At 40.8% G+C, this 21,532-nt stretch overlaps 1 protein-coding gene across 3 annotated transcripts in view; it reads left to right on the top strand.

Annotated features, from left to right (window-relative positions):
• The window catches only part of gtf2ird1 (GTF2I repeat domain containing 1), a 42,554-nt gene extending 21,466 nt beyond the window's left edge, over positions 1–21,088 (top strand). The window contains exons 10-27 of one of the 3 annotated variants that reach the window (XM_049592015.1): positions 5,099–5,124; positions 5,783–5,909; positions 6,101–6,144; positions 6,414–6,494; positions 7,655–7,804; positions 11,172–11,225; positions 11,695–11,775; positions 12,253–12,436; positions 13,333–13,394; positions 14,212–14,283; positions 14,434–14,701; positions 15,154–15,182; positions 15,287–15,334; positions 15,435–15,512; positions 18,033–18,225; positions 18,580–18,617; positions 18,706–18,812; positions 20,044–21,088. In XM_049592015.1, the coding sequence (XP_049447972.1) occupies positions 5,099–5,124; positions 5,783–5,909; positions 6,101–6,144; positions 6,414–6,494; positions 7,655–7,804; positions 11,172–11,225; positions 11,695–11,775; positions 12,253–12,436; positions 13,333–13,394; positions 14,212–14,283; positions 14,434–14,701; positions 15,154–15,182; positions 15,287–15,334; positions 15,435–15,512; positions 18,033–18,225; positions 18,580–18,617; positions 18,706–18,812; positions 20,044–20,112 (1,711 nt within the window). In that variant the 3' untranslated portion in view covers positions 20,113–21,088. Of the gene's footprint in view, positions 1–5,098; positions 5,125–5,782; positions 5,910–6,100; positions 6,145–6,413; positions 6,495–7,654; positions 7,805–11,171; positions 11,226–11,694; positions 11,776–12,252; positions 12,437–13,332; positions 13,395–14,211; positions 14,284–14,433; positions 14,702–15,153; positions 15,183–15,286; positions 15,335–15,434; positions 15,513–18,032; positions 18,226–18,579; positions 18,618–18,702; positions 18,813–20,043 lie in introns of all 3 variants that reach the window. The other 2 variants (XM_049592014.1, XM_049592013.1) reach the window with 2 other exon arrangements.
• Positions 21,089–21,532: the final 444 nt, after the last annotated feature.

Below are 21,532 nucleotides of genomic sequence, written 5' to 3'. Positions count from 1 at the left end.
TAGATTTTCAAGGAACCGTTCGCTTCCATGTCTAATCAAGTCTAATTTAGTCACTGATTGCCGATTTACCCACTTGGCACTTCATTACCATCCACAAAACTAAAGTATGGAATTGTCTCAGAAACTTTTATTTCAAAAAGATTTTTAATAAGCAGCCACCAAGCGAGCCAGCCTATACCATCTGTCTGTTAAACGTCTGTTTCTTCAGCACAGTACGTCCCGCTGACTGGTAAACCATTTCCATTCATGTCCCAAATGACTTTCCCTTTCCAGCATATTGCGCTAACGGCTGCTCTTCCATCCATTTGTTTAAGCTAATTTAAATGAGCCACCATGCCTTGTTTGAGATAACACATCTTTTAACGAATCCTGCAGGCAGCTCATTAGTGCTAATAGAATTAGGAAAGATTGAAAATGTGATTAATTCAGAATTACATCACATTCCCATTGTCATTGAGAGATGTTCCAGATGCAGGCCCTGATGTTCTTTTTTGGCATGTTCTTTGTTGACAGACTGCGTTCATTTTTAAACTAACTGATCATTTATTATGAGGGTTGGCTGCTTTAACTGGAACCAAAATTTTGTTCTCATTTAGAGCTGTAGCCTTGCTATTGATTATGCTCAGATAGTATCACGTCATAAAAACCTAATTTTAAATCCATGTTGTGGGCAGTTCAATTTCATAATTAAAGGCAAATAGATCAACATTTACTGGCTTTTTTTTAATAATAAAAATCCCATAACCACACAGGAGGAGTGTGCTCAAGGGAAGATGATGTGGTTGGCGAGTTGGTCAAATAATCTGGTCCAGAGCGAAATAGCTCAACAGCAATAAATGGATTAAATTTGGCATGATTGTGGTCACCAAAGGATGAATCTTACTGACTTTGGTGATCCCCTGACTTTTTATTAGAGTAGCCGCAATTTCAGAATTCCCACTTTTCCAACACTTTATGTCATCAAAAGATCCCTTAACATTTGTGAAACAATCCTAAAGAGTAACGCTGGCATTATTGATAGAGTAAATACAACCTTGGGCACTTGATAGTATGACCTAGGGCAAACACTCTTCTCGGGCTGCCATAGTTTGACCCTAAATATATTACTAGAGAGCGAGCGTTCGGCTGCCATGCTAGAGTTAAGGGATGTGAGCCAACCTGTTGCCTTGCTGTCCCAGCACTGATCCGAAGGTTGTCACTTAGTCAGCTTCCTCTCCATGGTCCACACTGCGTAGCGTCGGTACTCCATTAGCAGTTTATTAGTAGACATTATATGTCTATGATTTAATACGCAGACAATAACTTAGAACAAAACTTGAACACTCTGAAATCTCTCATCAACTGCACTTCCCCACCTGGTCCGAATCATCTCCGTTAAGCCCCTTTTCCCACTGCATAAAAAACCCAACGACACCCACTAACATCTGGCTTTTTAATGTAATGGGAAAGGTCCAAATCAACACTTGTACACGAGTCAAATGACTGCAGTTGTCACAGATACAGTATGTATCAGCTCTAGCTCCGATCGGCATTGATGGAAACGCAACACCCAAGTGGACGGGCTAATTTTAGCCCCTTAACCAGCAAAATGCAGTGACACTCCACCGCAAAATGCCATCCATCTCCACCCAAGCAGTGCTCAAACACTGATACAAATTAGTTTGCACCGAGTTTGAAAGAGAGACTGAAGAAGTATGAGATATAGAAGTAGAAGTTGAAGTTTTCATGCTGCTTTCTACTGTTTACTTACCTGTTTGCCAGCCTGTCCATGACGTCGAATATGACACACCCAAAACACACACACACACACACACACGCACACACACACACACACACACACACACAGAAAGTCATACTCGTCTGCTGCAGAGCCGTGTACACAGCTCTGGTCTACTGGTAATGGGAAAGGAGTCTATAGCCTCTTTTTAGTGAGTTTACTCATCTTAATTTTGGTGGAAAAGAGATATTAAATACTTTGGCACGCCCCCTTTCAAACTAAAACAGCCTCTACCCCTAGGTAAGTCCAACCCACCCAGCCTCACAGCCATGCAGGACAGCCAATAAGGAGACCTTGAACCATGCAGGATTGTTAGTGTGCCATGACATTATTGTATATTTTTCTTAATGTTAGGAAATCCCATGAAAAGACCAAAATGAGCATCGTGTTATTCTGTCCCTCAGTACTTTACGACATCCCTATTCTGTCTGTGTCACTCAACCCCAAGCCTGTTCATTACTACTGAAGATATAAATCTTTCAAAACAACTCACAAATATATACTTTCCACTTTTAAAGGCTTACTAATTTCCTCAAACAGCTGGACACAGTAGATTTTAGCAAAAGTTACCCAAACAACAGTAAATAGTGTATTTGTCTGGAACTATTTTTGGCATCACATTAGTCCACATTTGGTGCTCTCGAGAGTATTCACAGCAGGTGGGCGATGTATGTGGGACTGAATTAAAAATAAACGACTGCGCCCATGTTCATCGTTATGAAGGAACATGTCGCCCAGAAAAACACTGAGCTCTGAGCTCTGTGCTCCCATGTCGGGCTTTGGATCCACAAAAACATATCATTAGTAGGATCAAGTCATTGTTGGTGTGGATAATTTTGTGGAATTTGTTCAAGAAGAACAAGAACAGTAGAAGAACAATATAGAAATCACCGGCCCTCAGACCAAACTTCAAATGTTTTACTTTTTTATATTTTACTGGTAAAATACCAATAACAGCAGTGTTGTTTCTCAGTGTGTTTTGCCTCTAGTGTTATGAGCTTTGTGTAATGGCTGTAGAGCGTAGTCTTGCTCAGCAGTGACCCCAATATAAAATTAGGTCATCTGGCTCCAAAGGGAACCTTCAGTATTTTTCAACCCTTCTTTCCCATGTTTTTCTGTGTAAGTCTCAAATGGAAACAAGAATTTTTGAAATTGGTTCAGTATTGGGTGAGAGCGCTGCAGCTGGAGCATAGAGCTGTTGGCAGTAAATCGGGTTGTAATACATTCTTTGTGGCAGTAGCAGACTGTCAATGTACTTCCAATAAAAGTGCTTGTTTTTGCCACTGACAGGCTTGGATTGTCATCAGAGGAGTCCCACAGAGAAATTAAGAGAAATACTTAGAAAACGTTTTTTACCTTTTGCTTGATCCGCTCTATTTGCTGTTTTGTTATGACTCGGTTCGACACAAAGACAAACAGACCAGACAGACCAATGCATTATGTGGTGGTTCTTTAAGTGCCAGTGTTCTGTAACTTGCCCATTTTACTCTGAGTTGGATGGAGTGTTGTGTGTCTTTACCAGCTGTACCAACATAACCGCTATGTCTGGCAAGAGTGCGAATGTAATAACTATACACAGTGCCCTTTGACCTTCTAGCCAAAGTGACATAGGCATCAATCAAATCTGAACACAAGTGACCAGCTGCAAGCCTTGGAGAGGCATGGTTGACACAGGTGGTAACGGTGATTTGCTTGGCTGTCCACTTGTGTTTGGATGGCTTAAAGGTATTTAAAATCTCAGAGCGTACATTTTCTATTGCTGTGGATACCATCAGCTTGGGTGTGAATTATTACCTTCACCACGATGCAATATTATATCGATTCTGAGGACAACGATATATTTGCCAATATTACAAAGTCTGCCATGATTCGATTTTTAATTCAGTGTCAGCCTGAGCCTGTCAGAGGCAAAAGCAAGCACTTTAATTGGACATACATGGATGCAGAAGAAGAAGAGTACATTTGTTTTTTCATTCTGTTGTCATATATTCACAGGCCTGAAGTACACACGCACATTAGAGTGTGGATATCCGACTTGGGCTGGGTTCGGATAACAGTTTAGAAATTTTGCCCGGATTCGTTTCAGGTTCGGCGAACTTGACATGCTGCTGTGTTGTGCTATGGCACAACGCCTGAACGCAACACTGGCCAATAGTTACATTTCAGACAGGAGGCGGTAAATATTCAGACTGAACTAAGTGTCATCAATGTAGGTGATAAGGAAGAAGTTGGTTTTGTAAAATGTAAAGTATATGCTGCACTGCTGTGCGTGCGGCATGTTTGACTGTGCGTAACAGCAAGCTTTTGATGGTCATTTACACACTGTCCATGGGTGATCACTGTAAACTGGCAAGCTGTAACCATGATAACAATAATTATGTCAGGTAACAAACTGCGTCAGGCTCGGGTGGGGTTCGGACTTAAAAATCATAAAGTCTGTCTGGGTTGGGCCGGGCTTGGTTATAACTGTGTCAGACTCAGGTTGGGTTTGGTCATGAAAATGCGTCCTGAGCTGCGCTCTAACTCACATGCACAAACAGGACTTATACATGCATTAAATGGAGAGATATCAGAGCGACAGGGGCCCCGAGTAGTTGAGGGTTCGTTGTTTTGCTCAGGGGCACTTTTGCAGTGCCCAGAAGGTGAACTGGCACCTCTCTAGCAACCAGTCCACACTCCATATTTGCTCTGGATAGGGACTTGACCCTCCGGTTCCCTGTGGACTGAGCTACTGCCACCCCCAGCAGTTAGATATAACCCCAACGATTACAATGCGGCCTGTTTCGCAGCTCAACCAATTTCAAAAATTGTTGTTCCCATTAGTCACTTTGACAGAAAAAAAGTTTTCCCTTTAAAAGGTCAGGTAGCTCAATGATTATAGAGGAAAGTACTGATAAACAGCACCCTTTTTCACCAGTTTTAGAAGTTTCATCTGAATCTAAAAATGCTACAAATCGATGTAAATAAACATGACTTAAAGGAATAGTTGTGTGTAAAGATTAATTACAATCACAGCAGGAGAGGAATGTCTCGGTGGCAGACCGAGCAGTAGCATGCGCCAGAAGGAGGGGGAGTTCAGTTCACATCCACACAGCTAATTTTAGTCAGTGGGATTTAGTGGCAACAAAGGGATGACTCATTTACGTGATTGTTTGACTGCAACTGATTGTGTAAAGAGCGGTTAATGTGCTTAAAAAAGCTGTTAATGATATGTTCCTCCACATGCGCAGTGTTTGCATCATGACTTCTGCCCTGAGAGCTGAAACACTCTTTTGAACTCAGTGACTAATGGCCTGTTTTCTGTGTTTTTTTATATTCCAGAATGTTTGATGAAAGGATTTTCACTGGTAAGAGTGTGATTAATTTTGTTTTTGTTTTAATACAATTTTCTCATGCATATGAGCTGTGATTTTGCCTCATTAATAAAACACTGCCGATCCGTCTCTGTATGACTTTTCATTGCCACTGTCTCTAATTATACATGAAAATGTACCAGTCTTTCTAGAATTTCGAGGTTTCTGTTTGGAAAAAACGGTGGCAGCAAACTGAGATAATAGTTTACCTACCTTTGGATCCAAGCTGGCTAAATTCATCATATAGTAGCGTATACTTGTGTCTGTATTGCAGGCAGTATCCCTCAGTTTCCAGTTTATTCTATATGCCCAGCTGAAACTAATGCAGCCTGAGACAAAATCAGAGCTAATTTGGCTCATGGCCAAAGTGTAGCCTGTATTTTCATTAAAATGAAAAATGATCTCCATCTTTTCAAAGGAGAACTTTGGGTAAAATGTAATTGTTTTGGTAGGATTCCATGTGTGCTTTGTGTGGGGGCTTGAGTCGAGCATTTAGCCGTACAATATTTGTCAGAATCCTTACAATTAATTACAGTAACTGGCTAACAGAAAACTCATCTGTCAAGTCTTTATTTATATATTTATACCCCACAGATGTTCCTCGCTAATGGGATGCAGTGTTTGTTTATCTTCTGTGTCTTGTTTGTTGAAGCTGCTGGCAAGATTGCAAGGGAGGAGGGCAAGCATGACCTGGGCTCCATGCCTGAAGACAGCTTCCTTGACAATCTGAGCATCCCGCCTACAACAGCAGAGCTGGTCAGCAATCCTCACAGCAGCAGGTCAGAGCACAGCCCACGCAGAAATTTAGCATTACCCCGCAGACCTTTTTTTAAAACGTCGAAATATGGGATAGTGGCATGTAGCCAGATTTAATTGCATTTATAACAAAAGCAAAATTGCTCATGTATTGTTAATGAACCAGTTTTGTAATTTTGGTAGTCACCTGAGTGTGTTTTATTCAATTGCACAGATCAGCGAGTGCATGTGTGAGTCCCTTGGCTGACTGTGAAGCAGGTATGTGCAAATAAAAGCAATCCCGCATTATTAAAAAAATGTTCGTAATGATTTTTAACAAAAGATTTAAGCCCCGAGTATCAAATGAAACTCTTAAAGCAGTGTTAACAGTCCTTGGAAGTCCCTCAAGAAAATCTCCCACCATGTTTTGCAGTCCAGTCAGTTCAAACACATTCTATCACCTACTTAAATCTGTTTAATGTAGCCATAAAACACAGAGCCACACACTGATGGGAACTCAGGCAGAATGAACTGTTCAATCCCCGCAGGTCCTTCAGGAGATTGCATTCCTTTGAAAAGGATTAAAACAGAGCCTCCAGATGGGGAAATCATTCAAGTTACAGTGCCAGGTAAGTGTGCACATGCTTTGCAGCTATTAGCTTTGAAATTTGCTCACTTAGATTATAAACAGAGTATCCAGAGATGCAGATTTCATAGAATATCACTGACCCATCACAGTGTGTGATACAGTGTCACTAGTCTGAAATGTAAAGCTATGATGTCCTCAGAAAGACTGTAGTATGGTCTCTTTGACATCTGATAAGTGTTGATAGCCACAGTTGCAGTGGATACATCATAGGCAGCAGCTTGGCATATGATAAGAAAGAAATGAAGACTACACACTCAGACATTTTCCTAGGGCTGCCCTCTGAAAGTCAGAGATTAGAATCATCAGTTGGAGACCCCTCAGTCAACTGAGGTTGTCAAGCAGTCCGTATTTTTTGTTGTTCTTCTTGCCAGTCAATGTGCAGTGTGCTTCTGGGGATGTTTTTGTCCCCGGATTTTGCTGCAGAGTAAGTGCTTCTCACTGTCACGCTGCTCTGTGGAACAGGCAGCTGCAGACACAGAGGCAGCTGCCCGTAAGAAGAGAGCCCTTGTCCCGTAGGGCTCAGAAATAATGTTATCTTCTGCTTTCTGCTTAGATGTGGTGAATTAACAGCTCGTAACAACTTAATATGATACAGCCTCTGGCTTTTGTTTGATATCTAGTGTTAGTTTACCATATTACGTGAATGTCACTGTCACACTGAAGGTACAGGAACTTAGTGACCTCCTTAAGAGGGGAATTGACCCTTTGCCAAGTCCCGCCCTTGGACAGACTTTCCTTTTGGTCGATGATTTATATCATAAAACACAGTGGAAACACAAACAGATCCCAAAACAAAAGCCTTGCCAGTTCTTACAAGTTCAGGTTTTGGGAAGCTCCAGGTTACAGGTTGTTAAGTTCCCAAAGTGTTGGAGCTATCTGCCAGGTGAATTTTTTCTGCACTTTATGTTTCGCTTTTACAAGATTAAATGAGGTCTAACCAATATCAGATGTCAAACGTTGATCAGTCTCGTCTTGTATAACACCTGTCCATATCAGAATTATATATTAACAAACTAAAAACAGCAACACAGGAAATATCACCCTGTCACAGGAAGCCTTATATTTCCTGTTGTTCTCATGTTGTGTACAGTGAAACTTGTAAAAAGCTTGTGAAGGTCATGAGTACGTTTGTTTCTCCAGACGCTGGTACAAGTGGGGAGGAGGCCAGCGAGTCTGTGGCCGAGCCGGTCGCAGCAGCAGCAGCAGCGTGTCCAGCCACAGCCTCGCCCTCTGCTCCCTCTGTCCCCCCTGCTCCCTCTGCTCCCCATCACCAAATGGAAAACCACGCAGGTAACCTCAGCCCCGTCAGCCCCCACCTCCATTTCATCTACCTACTTCTCACCGCAGCCCCCCGGAATGCCAGCTCCACCCACAGCCCTTACAGCCACCGTGGTGCCACCCAGCACCCACCACTGCCACCCCACACTCTGGCTGTGTTTTAGGGAGCTAGATAAGCTGCCACACGTATGAAAACACTTTTCTCAGATACTTTTTTCATCCACTCTCCCACTACCCCACGACTAAACCTCCCCAGCCAGTCATAGCTACACCCCAAACCTTAAGAATCCCCACTCCCCAACTCTGGACCACTGTAGCCCTTCTCTTCTCCCACTCCTACAAATACTGGCTCTCATCTGTGAAAAAGCACCATGCATCAGCTGTTTGACTGACTCTGCTTTTGAGTCTTTGAGTCATTATGTATATTAAAACTTTTCATGTGGTCATTTTTTGCCATTTAAGATATTAAGACTGATGCATTGTGCATATTTCCTGATTTTGAGTTACATCGTCCTGTAGTCCTGCAGCCCCAGAATGATTAGAGATAGTTCATGTATTAGAGACAAAACTGCTCCTCAAAGATCCTTTCAATACTCCCAAATCTTCCCTCCATCTAACACCAAACTGTTCACCTTTAAAGCACAGGTGACTAGAGTAAAGATACCAAGACATTTGAGTAGACTGCTCTCTCTTTCTAAACCGCAAAAGCCTCATTTATCAAGTGCTAATAAACAACCAGTGACTTGTTTATTCATTTTTCACCTTAAAGGGTCAGTTCACCTAAACTACAAACCTATTTTCTTACCTGTCTACTTGTATCGAGCTTAGCAGATACTTGAGATACAGCATGTGTCACTGAGATTTCTGACAATGCTGTGAACACCACAAAAAAAAAATCAGCTCACCTCCATTATATTGGGGTGGCAGCATAAATCTGTACTCTCATTTTGGTGAACTAACCCTTTAAGCTGCTCTTTGCAAACAGGCATTGAATAAAAGTTAATGGATGGCTGTGTAAAAGTCATTGGGTCGTCGGGATATCTCAGAAGTATGTGTGTAAAACTACTAATTAAATGCTAAAAGCTCCTAAAAACAAAATCGACGTTTAGATGTCTTTTTATAAATTAAATCAACATATTAATGAGGCATTTGTTTTTATATTTGGATGGAGCTATAACAATGCCACAGAGAATGAAGAGTCTACTCGATGTGATCTTGGGTTAGCATACGATGCTTTCAGGAGGCATTTTGTTTTATTTTGTTGATTTGATTGTGCTTTGTTTAAGTTTTCTTTTCTTTCACAAATGACCACTAAAGGAAAGAAAATGGAGGTAAGTGCAGCAAATGTCACATTTAGAATTATTTGCTGTTACATGCTCTTTATTTAAGTGTCATTTTTGGCTGTTTTGCATTATATACACACACATAGTTGAGGAAATTAGATGTGGGATTTTAGAGGTTTCACACAGACGGAGTCATGCTAAGGACTCATTTATGCTCAGTGTTAGATACGGAGACAAACGGAGCTTTCTGTCTGTACTCTGCGTTAATCCTGTCTGTATTTGTGCACATTTTCTGAAAGCTTACGGAAACTGACTTAATGGAGCGTTACCACCAAGCAAGATAAGATCGTAGGAGACGACAAAGAAATTTAAACAATGGTGGAACGGAAAAAAAATTGGTAATAGATAATAATAATATATAGAGAAAATAGTGAAAGGAATTCATCATGGCCGTCTACAATGCTACCTCTGTTTAAAGATACAATATTATGACCTCCTATAACACCGTCGCCTTGTTTGTTGTGGTGTGAAACTTATGACTCTGTCCTCTAGCGCCACCTGTTGGTTGTATCTATGCCAACATAAAGGACACACGGAAGTCTGAGGCAGTGGCGTTTACAAAATTTGAAACGGATGAAACTATTTTCGTACGTAAAGGGAGTGTAAATGAGCCTTAAAGAAACAAAGTTCATTAGCTCTATATATGTAGACGATATGAGGGTGTCCCACTCAGGCAGACAGCATTTACAAACAAAATAATGGATTCTTGTCAGTCAGTGGCAAGTGCTTCTTGCATAATTTAGCATGAAAACGATGCTGCAGAAGAAAAACTAACAGACTGGTTGAACATGACATGATTCTACTCAGAGGCCGACTGGAATATAATAATACATACCAGAATTACCTGCGAGGAGGTTTCTAAGTCGCTGATCAAATGCGCCAAGCCAGAGAATGTAACAAGCTGTTCCACATCACTACACTGACATAAAATCATAGTGGGGACATACAACAATCATCCACACAATATTCAATCAGTTCTTAGCCTGTTGTTAGGATTTTATCTGAAGTTAACAGGGCAGACTCCGATATCCGTGGGCTGTTTATGTTACTGATGGTGAAGACATCTTGCGAAAGAATGATAGCTCCTCAGTCACCGTTCCAGATCTGAATACACCAGTCAATTTATTAACTGTCATAAAGTGTGTGTGTGTGTCCAAAGTTATTAATGAACAAAGAGTGAGGAAGATTTTGCATTTTAACCCTTGGAAACCTGAGCACATTGGTTTGATTTCTTTTAAAAACATGGGAAGAAGGTCATGAGCAACGACAGAAGAAATGACCCAAGAAATTATTAAGTAAGTTAGTACTAATTAGAAAATTAGTTTAAAAAAAGAAAATTAATAACAAACAAACAAGGAAATTATAAGGAAAGAGTGCTTCAAAATTATAATAATTCTGTGTGACATTTCTTACCAAGTTATCAAATGTGTGAATATTTGTGAACGGCGCCTGAAAGCAGAACAGGAAAGGTAATGTTGCTCCAGGTTTCATAGGGTTAATGCAGTCCAAAAATGGCACCATATCATATACTACATTTGTCAACTTAATAAAGTTCAGTTCAGGCACTTTATTGTCAGATTAAACAACATGGCTGTAATGAATATCTGTATCTTACTTGCAGGTGTTGTACGTACAAAAAAAACAATGTTCAATGCAATTAACTGTACATCAGAGTAAACTCTTCACAGGTGTAAAAGTAACGGCTTATTTTGTGAGTTTTCAATTACAATTTGCCCAGAATATAGTACAGTGGATGATAATATTGAATTATTGCAGCTTATATATTTCCCGTTTATACACCAGCTACATTTTTAGAAATGTAATAATCACTGCTTTAGTTACTATAAGCTCGTGACTGCTGTAAAGCCACCGATGTTTTTCACGAGCTCAGTTAACAGTGTACCATCAAGACATTAACAACGTTGGTTTTGTTTTTTTACCTGAATAATATATCATACATCTGAATTCTTTGTTCTGCAATGGTTTGAAAGCAGCTGTATGTGTTGCCCTCCTCATGTTTGTCTCTCATCTTGCAGCTGAAGCTCTGTCACCCAGTGCGGCCTCCCAGAGCATCAGACGATCCTCTGAAGGTACATGTTACAGATGCGCATAAAAACACCTTTATTTGTTTGACGTAAAGGCTATTTTCATAATCTTCAAGTTCATTTCTTCTACGCTCTTGCTTGAGCTGCAGTTTTGAACATGCAGATATATTATCTGCATTTACCTCAGGTGCAGCACAGTTAATTTGAAGCTTTTAGTCACATCCACCTCAAAAAGATTTTCTACTTTGTTTTTTTTCCCCATTTTTGCAACTTTTCACCACTCTTCCCTCCTGTGTCCATTTGTTATGGTCTGTGGTGATTAATACACCACACATTCAGTTTGTCATTACCAGGCCAGCGTAGGGCAGGAGGAATTAATCAAAATAAAGTTGGCGAGAGGAAAAGTTGTTCTGATCACAGGTGGGAAGCCTCCCACTAACCGAGCTGCCCTCACATCATAATTCTCCTTTAATGCTCTCAGTGAAAATGTTGTTTGTGTGTTTGACTCGTTCAGCAGGGAGTTTGGTGGAGGACATTGGTGAAATGATTCTTCAGCTTCGGAGACAAGTGGAGAGCATCTTCAGCATTAAGTACGGTAAGCTACCTGTGGACGCCATGTTTAACCCTCATTCATACGAGGGTAGGAAGTTATCTCGGACCCATTCATTTTGCAGTAAGACTTTTATCTCCTTCTCCGTGAACACACCCTTTACCAGTGTACATCAAGTGCAAAGTTAAGCTTTTATAGCCTCTTCAAATATTTATATTATAACATTTAAGTTTTCTCAATAATTTAACACATCAGAATCAGTTTGATAAGTGTGGGGCAAATTAAAGGAGATGAAAAAGATCTATCACAATTTCATGTGCCAAGCTTCAGGATTCTGGAGTTGGAGTTTTAGCTGCTGTACGAAGGAAACAGCTGATCAAAACATCTCAGCACTGTGACAATGAACAGTGGTGATTGTGCATAACAATTATGTGACAGTTGGAAAGTGTTTGCTTGTTAAGACCTTACTTGTATTAGCAAATAAGCAACCAGTGAACTTATATGCCATCTCCTCTTCCGCAGCTGAGGCTCTGGGCCTGCCTGAACCAGCCAAGGTGCCCTACTCCAAGTTCCAGATGTACCCAGAGGACCTGTGCGTCACCGGGCTGCCAGAGGGAATCTCCCTCCGAAGGCCCAACTGTTTCGGAGCGGCCAAACTGCGCAAGATCTTAGCTGCTAGCAGTCAGATTCAGTTTGTCATTAAAAGGTGAGAGCACATAAAAATAGCACAATAACATGCATGTTAAGGAAAAGGAGGAGAAAGGACAGAGATTTTGATATAAAAATATAGTGGAACTGATTTTTTTTTACCTATGTTTGACATATATTCAACCTCTGAGACCCACATGTTAAAATGTTCAACTTTACAGCAGAAATAAACATGTTTACAGCCTTGAACAAGAAACGGTTTTCTTGATAACTGATTTTAACATTCATGACAAATGGGGGGCACAATTATTTTTTTTTTATAACTCACCCGTTTACATTTTATAAAGATCAAAATTACTCATATTTAAGGGCGGGGTCGCTTGAGGGGCAGTGGCCCTTTTTACACAGAGATCGAGCTATGGAGCCGCTACTAAGTCCCTTCTTTATGCTTCCTTTGCATTTTTACACAGGACCAAATGACAGTGGCATCATTTTAAGAACCAAAAGAGGCGTCACAGGCAGCGCTTCATAAACCATAACATGGCAATAACCATCATTTAGCTTCTCTGTTATTTGGCGGCTGATCTCATCCTCTGCTCAGAGGTTAAGGAGCTCCCAGACCTCGGCCACTGTTATTCTTCTTTGAGTTAGCCGCTAACTGCTAGTAGCTGCTTTTAAAATCTTCCATGGTGGGTCACACACATAAAAAGTCGTCAAAACAAATTGTCAAACTCAAGATTTCAAGACGGCAGTCCACAAACAAATGAGCGATGTCACTGTAGCCATATCGATTAATCACACAGTCTATATAATTAACACAGGGACACAGGATTAAAACAGGGAAAATGTTCGTATTAGCTGTTAAACAAGGTCGTCTTCAGACAAGGAAGTGACACCAAAATCAAGGGATTCATTCACAGCTTTGTAAAAATTATGCTGATTGTTTGTCTCCAGGCCTGAGCTGTTAACCGAGCAAGTAAAACAAGAGTTGCCTTCCATGCCCATCTGTGATTCAGGTATGTCCGTCTTATACTTGTGTTATATTTGGCTTGTGTATGTAAATGTAAATAACAGAATAATGACATTAAAATCATCATTTAGTCCTTCGAGCCTGATGGGAAGGCTTTGTTAATGCAACAATATCAGGGAGTCATTTTAATTCCCAACCCTCTGCAATAAAATGAAAAGATTCCCTAAAAGCCCCAATGAAGAAATATAGCCACTGTAATAGCTTCTAAATCCAGCATGTCAGGACACTATATTGACCATGATTCTTTGGGATTCAAGCATGTGATTCTTAGTAGGTCAGTGCTGGCAGTTGTGTAATCTTTTTGAGGGTTTGTTGACAGCAAAATTTTTGTGAATAATAAAAATTCGTAGAGGTCAAGAAACTGAACCGATAAGCAAAGTAATTTTTAATCCTGCTGTACATGCAGTATATATTTTATAATTATGTCGCCATACATACTGTAATATTAAACACTCTGAAGATAAAGTACTATCTTAGCAGGGAGGAGGGGCGCTGTGGTGGAATATTCTGCATATTCTACCATCTGGAAAGCTCATAATGCAGGTTTAAGATGCTATTTGCTCTGTCCTCTGCATGCTTGAAATTATGAGGTTAAATCCAGTTCACGAGCTATTTTTAAAACCGCTCTTCTAAGGGGAAAAAGAAAGTCCTTGCAGGGATTTCCTGCAGCTATCTCAACCTTTTTTATTTGTGACAAAGCTCAGCTGCTGGAACAAGGAGCAACTCTTAACGTTTGTTGTCACCAGTAAATCTTAAGAGGCAACAAAAACAAAAGTTTAACCTTTAAATGTTTTTTTCCACAGAGCTGGATGCCAAGGATGCAACACCATTAACAGATGACACTGCAGCTATATCTAAGAGACCTGGTTTTTCGGGTACGCTCAGGTTCATACATAAATGGGCCATTGTGTTCTGATGTTTATTAACCTCGCTTTCAAAGCTTAACTGGGTAATATGCTGACTACCTACAGCAGACTCCAATCAAACACAGCATGTTGGAATTCTCTTCTCTCTTCCGTTTCCAGAGTGCTTGGAGTCCAAGCTGTCCAGGATCGACCTGGCCAACACGCTGCGAGAGCAGGTCCAAGATCTGTTCAACAGGAAGTATGGGGAGGCATTGGGCATCAAGTACCCCGTCCAAGTGCCTTACAAGAGGATCAAGAACAACCCAGACTCGGTCATCATCGAGGGCCTTCCCCCCGGCATCCCCTTCAGGAAGCCCTGCACTTTCGGCTCCCAGAACCTGGAGAGGATCCTGGCGGTCGCTGACAAAATCAGCTTTACCATCACCAGGTGGGAATCACCAGTCACATGATCACTTAAACACTGGTGACTTCTTCTGTCCCTCCCAGGTCTAGGTACCATGTCCAAAGGGTTATTTTGGTTCCAAAGGTACCACACGGAAAGTGTTCGGTGGAAACGGGGCTTTCAATATGGTTTTGTTGTTAAACCCAGACTCCTATGACTTTAATTTATCAAGAATTTTTGTATTTGGAATTTTCAACATAACATGGGGTGAGTAACTGATATACAAATGGTAATGGGGGGAGTATTCCTTTAATTGGTCCAAATAATTCCCCTTAGCTGTGATACTGTGGCCCGTCTTGACACTATCTTTGCTTGAGTACTATTCAAGGTCGGCCCTCAAGTTTAATTTATTCCCGCTGAAATGTATTTAAATGTTTGTTTTATCTGTTAAATCTTTAACATGATTTAAGGATGACTCATCACTTTGTTCTTTGCAGACCTTTTCAAGGACTCATTCCAAAACCAGGTAATGACACCGTTTGGTTTTTAATCACAAAATCTGAATAAGTAATCAAAATGTCTAATGTTATGTCATATTAATAATAATATACAATGTATCATTTTAATCAGCACCTCGACGCGTCACTTTACTAAAGAAGGCGTACGCCTCAATAAGTGGTGAGTAGAAAATGCTTTACAGTAGACATTTTCCTGTTGATGCATCATCAGGAACTTTATTTTAAAAGTTGTCATTAACTTGATTCTCCCCACCTGACAGATGATGACGATATTAACCGCATGGGGGAGAAAGTAGTCCTTCGAGAGCAAGTCAAGGAACTGTTCAACAAGAAATATGGTAAGTAGACTTTGATTCTTGTGTCATACGTCAACTTGAGTTTTTGTTACATTGAATATTTGACTTTCAGTGACTAAGAACAATAGGCTGAATGTTGTTGTATGTTTGCACTAAACAGTTGTATCATTTTCCTTCTGCATGGTCATTTACATGTGATCAATAGCTACTGTTGGCTTCCCTGAATTACTTAAATGGTAAATTTGGTATTTTTCAAAATGGACCCTATCTTCCCGTGTTTATGCGTCTAAAGCCGGATTAATGGTTGGGCACCCGACACCTCTGGTAAGTGTTATCCGAAAGAAATTTAACAGCTGCACATCGTTTTTAATATCTGCTTCACTGAAAGGCTTTATATTGTCTCCATGGTAACCAGAGTCCGAGTCTGTCGCATCAAGTGAAGTGTAATTTGCACAGACAGCTGTTTAAATCACACAGATATCCAGCTGTATATGTGTGTTTTTAATTTTTCTAATTAATTGTGTATTCATCGATTCGGCTGCTGCCAGTTTGTCTGTGAGCGGCAGATTCCCCTCACTCGCTGTGGTGGGCTGGGAATTTAAAACAATCAATTGATCAATCGATAGAAGCATTGTTAATTTCTTCCAGTGGCACTGACAGAAACAACATTTTGGTTCAGCAAATGTCTGCTGTCAGTCAGCCTGGTTAAGACAGACGACGTCTGCTTCTGTTGACGGAGACACTGAACGCAGGTCGGAGTCGATGTGGATTAAAAACTGCTATCTCCATGGCGATGTTAGTGACACTACAAAACAGACTGCAAGAGCCTTTATTGATTATTTATTTTATTTTTAGTTATTGGTGATGTGATTGAGGTATTTTTCTGGGTTGTCACTTGTTTGTGCTTCTAAAAATTTCATTGTACTGGTACAAGACTTGTATTCTATTCTGGTCTGTATGACAAGTCCGCGACATAACAAAATTCTCCAGGTGCGTGACAGAAGTGTCAAGCAGCTCTTTTCTGATGAAAATCCGTCATTTCTGGTGAGTGACACTTAATAAAAGTGTCGAATGCCCAAGCATCAGTCAAATGTAAGTGACTAATGGCAACAACATTTAATGAAATTGGTCCAAGCTGCGATGTAACCATTAGGGGCATCTTCACACTGTCAATTTACGTCCACTAAAAGTGCTTGTTTTCACCACTGACAGGCTCAGATTGTTATCAGTGTTTGACAGTTTATGGAAAGGATCCCTACAGAGATACACCTTTTTTATTTAAGAACAAGATCCGTTTTGTTTAATCAGAAACAGTCTCAAAATTGCTATAGTAAAACCCACCAGACTACATTTACATAAACAGTAATTTTGTCATCATAAAACACACTGAATTCAAGTAAACAGAAACCAAAGAGAACTCATAAAAACATCTTGATTTGTCTTTCCATCGTTCCAACAGTCACCAACTCCGGTTTGGTTCGAATAAACCCTTAATTCACCCAGTTAGAAGTGAAAATATGCTGGTTCACCCCATGCTAAAATTACTCTTAATTTAAGGGTGCTTTCAGACCAAGAGTTAATTTTTGGACTAATTTTGTCACAAAGTTGTATAATTACCTAGAGTTGGTTTGTGTTCTCACGGCAGCATTTACAAGCAGACCAGATAAAATACCTTGTGTGAGAAAGCTGCTCTTGATTGGTCAGAATTTCCATGTGGGAAAAATCCAGGAAGTAAACCAAACATTGAAGAAGAGTACACTTGCAAGATAAATGTGACCCTTTCTAATGTCACAATGGAGGGACAACTACGCAGGTTGATTTTAGCGCTGCTCATCGTGGACTATATTGCTGTCATTGTTCATTTTAGTCAAACCATACAGTTTGAAAACAAGGCGCGGCTCCAACTAGAAAACAATGTTTTGATGCATTGGATGTGCTGAATGTGCATATTAAGGCAGTACAGGAGGAGGTGCACATTAATAATCCTCCAGGACTGTAACATGCTCATGTTTAACCCAAACAATGTGTCATGTGACTGCAGTTGGTTCAGATCCAGGTTGAAACACGTTCTCACCACAAATGCACCGCACCAGAGTTCGTTTGTAACGGCACTGCACTTAGGGGGCAAACAAACCTGAGTTCGATTTAACCAAACCAAACAGAGCAGGTGTGAAAGCACCCAAAGTGGAATCTGGTGTGTGGCAGTTGCAAATTTTGGGCTGTTTTCGGTTAAATTTCCATAATGTTGTCTGACACTTAAGTGGCAAAACAAACACCTGTAGTGGACATAAATTGACAGTGTGAACATGTTCAGAGTTGTTACATTGCAGCCCTCTTCCTCAGTACTGGACCAATTTCATAAACTAGTTTTTCAGATGAAGACCTGCGTTTACATTTTATTTAGAAGAACATTTGCATGTATTTTTGTTGTAGAACTGTTGGTAAAAACAAGCAGCATGAAGCCTTTTTGTCCTCCTGTCAGCAGCTCTTTGCAGCTGACCAAAAAGCTTAATTTTTGCCTTGCTTTGTGTTTTTGATCACATTGTCATGCTGTGTGTTCAGGTGAGGCTCTGGGCTTAGACCGCTCCGTCGTGGTCCCGTACAAGCTAATCCGAGGCAGTCCAGAGTCTGTAGAAGTTAGTGGCCTTCCAGATGACATCCCCTTCCGAAACCCCAACACCTACGACATCGTGTGCCTGGAGAAAATCCTTCAAGCCGCAGATAAAATAACATTCAACATCAAGAGCCAGCTACAGTGAGTGTTGAGACACCTGAATATTCAGCAGCCTGCTCGCTGTCACCACATTGTATATTCCAGTGCAAATTTAGGGTTTCGCCTCCTGGTAGTTAAGCTCATTATGGTTTATTTATGCTTGGGATTTAAATCCAGCCTCTGAGATGTCAGAGAATAAATCTCCCTCAGCAGCAAATGTAAATAATATGAAATAGTGAACAATATTTTGACATTGAAGCAGTTAAGCTGTGATGAAAGAATGGAGGCAAAGACTTACCTCAAGCAGAATTTTAGGTATGAAATGAGTTCAGTCTGAACAGTGCTCGAATGTGAATTACCTAATTGTTTTTGCCATGATTTTTCTCTCTCACACAGACCTTTTGCAGAAATCTGTAGCCAAGCTTGTAACACAGGTAGGTGTATAATTCCTCATGCTAGTAGAAATAGAGCTCAGTGCTTTGAAGCTACATGGAAGCAAAAACCGTTATGTGTCTCCAGTAGGAACAGACGCATCCACCAATCGACGAAAGCGCAAGAGAGTCCAGGAGAGCAACCGAGTCCCTGCCTCCTCTGACCTGGGGATATCAACCAATCAGATTCCAGTGATGGTGAGTTTGGAAAATGATGAACCAGTGATTGATGTTATATAATGTGTGTCCCTCTTACCTGTAGTGCTGTTTTTCAATCTAGGTTGTTTGGGTGTGAGTTGCTGAGTGTTAGCGGTAGTCTGTATTCATCATTCAGAAAGGGAAACCAGAAGACCGTCTTGACGCTAGTTAGCCAGTTAGCACAATAACAATAAAATCCAGAGTTCAAAGAACAGAGCATATTTACCGTGCGCCCGTGAACAATGACAAAACCCATCAGGAAACGTTTCTGCTGAAGAGCTCAATGGCAAAGGAAAAATAATCTCTCCTCATGTAACAAGTTTGTTTTAGTCTCACTCCCTCTTGACTTAAGCTCGTTCATTCATTTACATTCCTCACTTGCGTTTCTCTTCTCTTGCGCTGAGCTGAACTGCCAAGCAATCACCAACAGGCTCCACCATCACTGATCCTGATTCAACATGCTGAATGAGCCAAAAAAAAAAAAAAACAGACAGGGGCTGATGAGAGGCAACGGTGGGGGACACACTGCATCAACAAGGGCAACAGACACTCCGATGGCCCAGCATTGACCAGCAGCCGACCTGTGGTGTGGTGTGTCAGGGCCTTAAGATTCGTGTAGTCAATAGGAACCAACAGTATCGAGAGACAGATAAACAGATTTGTTGACAGTAAGAACAGGGTGTCTGCAGGTCCTTAAAAAGTCTGAAAATCAATTGTATAAATAAAATTTATTAAGCAGTCTTAAATTTGGATTTGTGAGGTCTCATTTCCAAAAACATTTTATGTAATTTCATTTATCCATCTTTTAATTTCTGATGTTCGAAATCTTTAATCCACTGAACCTCAGAAATTGTCTTTTTACTTTAACCTTGCACTTGTCTGTTGGCAAAAGTTATCCTTCAAAAGGTCTTAAAAAGCATCACATTTAAGTGTCTGTTACCTGTAGACCCCCTGAAGAAAAAACGACAGGATAACTCCAGACATCTCCTTAAACACTTCACTGATGCTTCCCTCAAAATGTGCAGTCCAATGTTGCTTGAAGCTGTTATCTCATTTCACTTCTGAGTGAGAATCTCCAGGTCGATACGACCGTGTGTTTAACTGTAACTACTGAAGCCAAATATTAAGTTTTGAGGCAAGGTCAACAACCTCTTTGTACGAATGAAAGCATTTTCTCCACTGTTACGACTGACTTTCCTCTATTATTGTGTCTGTGTGTGTGTGCCTGCAGCAGTGGCCCATGTACATGGTGGACTACAGCGGAGTGAATGTGCAGGTTCCCGGGAAAGTCAATTACTGAAGGACGAACCTGGACTGCAGCAAAGGGATAAAAGGCGGAGTGTGTCAAAGTGATATTCATGACTCTTGACTCCACATGCGACACTAACACTTTGTCAGAGTGCTACGACTAAACGATCTCTCCAGACTGAGTATAGAGAGCTGAAGGTGTGACTCTGTGAATGACGTCCTGAGTGTTGAGGAACAACAGAATGTATGTGGATCAAAAATGTCGCAGGGCAAAAAGCTTGTTCTCTGTCTCCCGCCTCCTCACAGCGCCGGCAGGACAGACGTCACTTTTTATTTTCCTTTTGAAGCTGATCATGACGGTAATATTGTTTCTGAAGACATTACTGAAGTCATGTTATTTGCCCTTGCATTTCTGACGTGTCCATCCACTGAGTCATGTTGTTGTATCCAGCATTTGGTTGCAATGTATTACTGACAAAAAATGTCTTTGATAACGATCTGGTTCCATAATATTCAGATATTTGTACTTTTTATTTATTATATTTATTGAAATATAACATTATGTGCAGGGATGTAAAATACATTATTCTGTTATACAGCTCCTCGAGGAACTACCACAACGCTAACGCAGATGCTACTAGTCACTCAGTAACCACAGGTAACCGCTGAAATCAAATTAAACAGCAGCAGTGAAGTGTCTTAATTGGGCGCTGTGGCGACCGCAAGCCATCAGAAATTAAAGGAGACGAAACGGACTCGATGTTTGCCTGACAGGTAGAACCTCTGCTCGCGCGGGCGGCAGGAAGTACCTGTGGTAAACACAAGACCTTCAGTAAACAGCCTTTCTTTGTTAGCACCACATTAACAACATGTAAAATATCTCATTTAAAGTCAGCCTGAATGTATCATGTAAAGGAAAGAATGGTATGTTATTCTGCAATGACTGTCTCTGGACTAACGATATTTAATATGCTGTACCTTAACGCCAATTAGGCCTTTGAAATAAAATGTGTTGCCTTGCACTTTCATTTTGTTGTTTGTGTTTATTGTATAGCAACTCAATGCATTTAGACTTTAGGACATGAAGTCGGCCTGCTGAAGTTCAAACTGAGCATCAGAATGGGAAAGAAAGGTGATTTAAGTGACTTTGAATGCAGCATGGTTGTTGGTGCCAGACGGGCTGGTCTGAGTATTTACTGGGATTTTCACACACACACAACCATCTCTAGGGTTTACAGAGGATGGTCCCAAAAAGAGAAAATACCCAGAGATCCAAAATGCCTTGTTGATGCCAGAGGTCAGAGGAGAATGGCCAGACTGGTTCAAGATGATAGAAAGGCAACAGGAAGTCAAATAACCACTGGTTACAACCAAGGTGTGCAGAAGACCATCTCTGAACCAACAACACGTCCAGCCTTGAAGCAGATGGGCTACAGCAGCAGAAGACCACACCAGGTGTCACTCCTGTCAGC

Source organism: Epinephelus fuscoguttatus, linkage group LG12, assembly GCF_011397635.1.
Source record: "Epinephelus fuscoguttatus linkage group LG12, E.fuscoguttatus.final_Chr_v1".
NCBI lineage: Eukaryota > Metazoa > Chordata > Actinopteri > Perciformes > Serranidae > Epinephelus > Epinephelus fuscoguttatus.
This window is presented reverse-complemented; position numbering and strand designations above follow the sequence as displayed.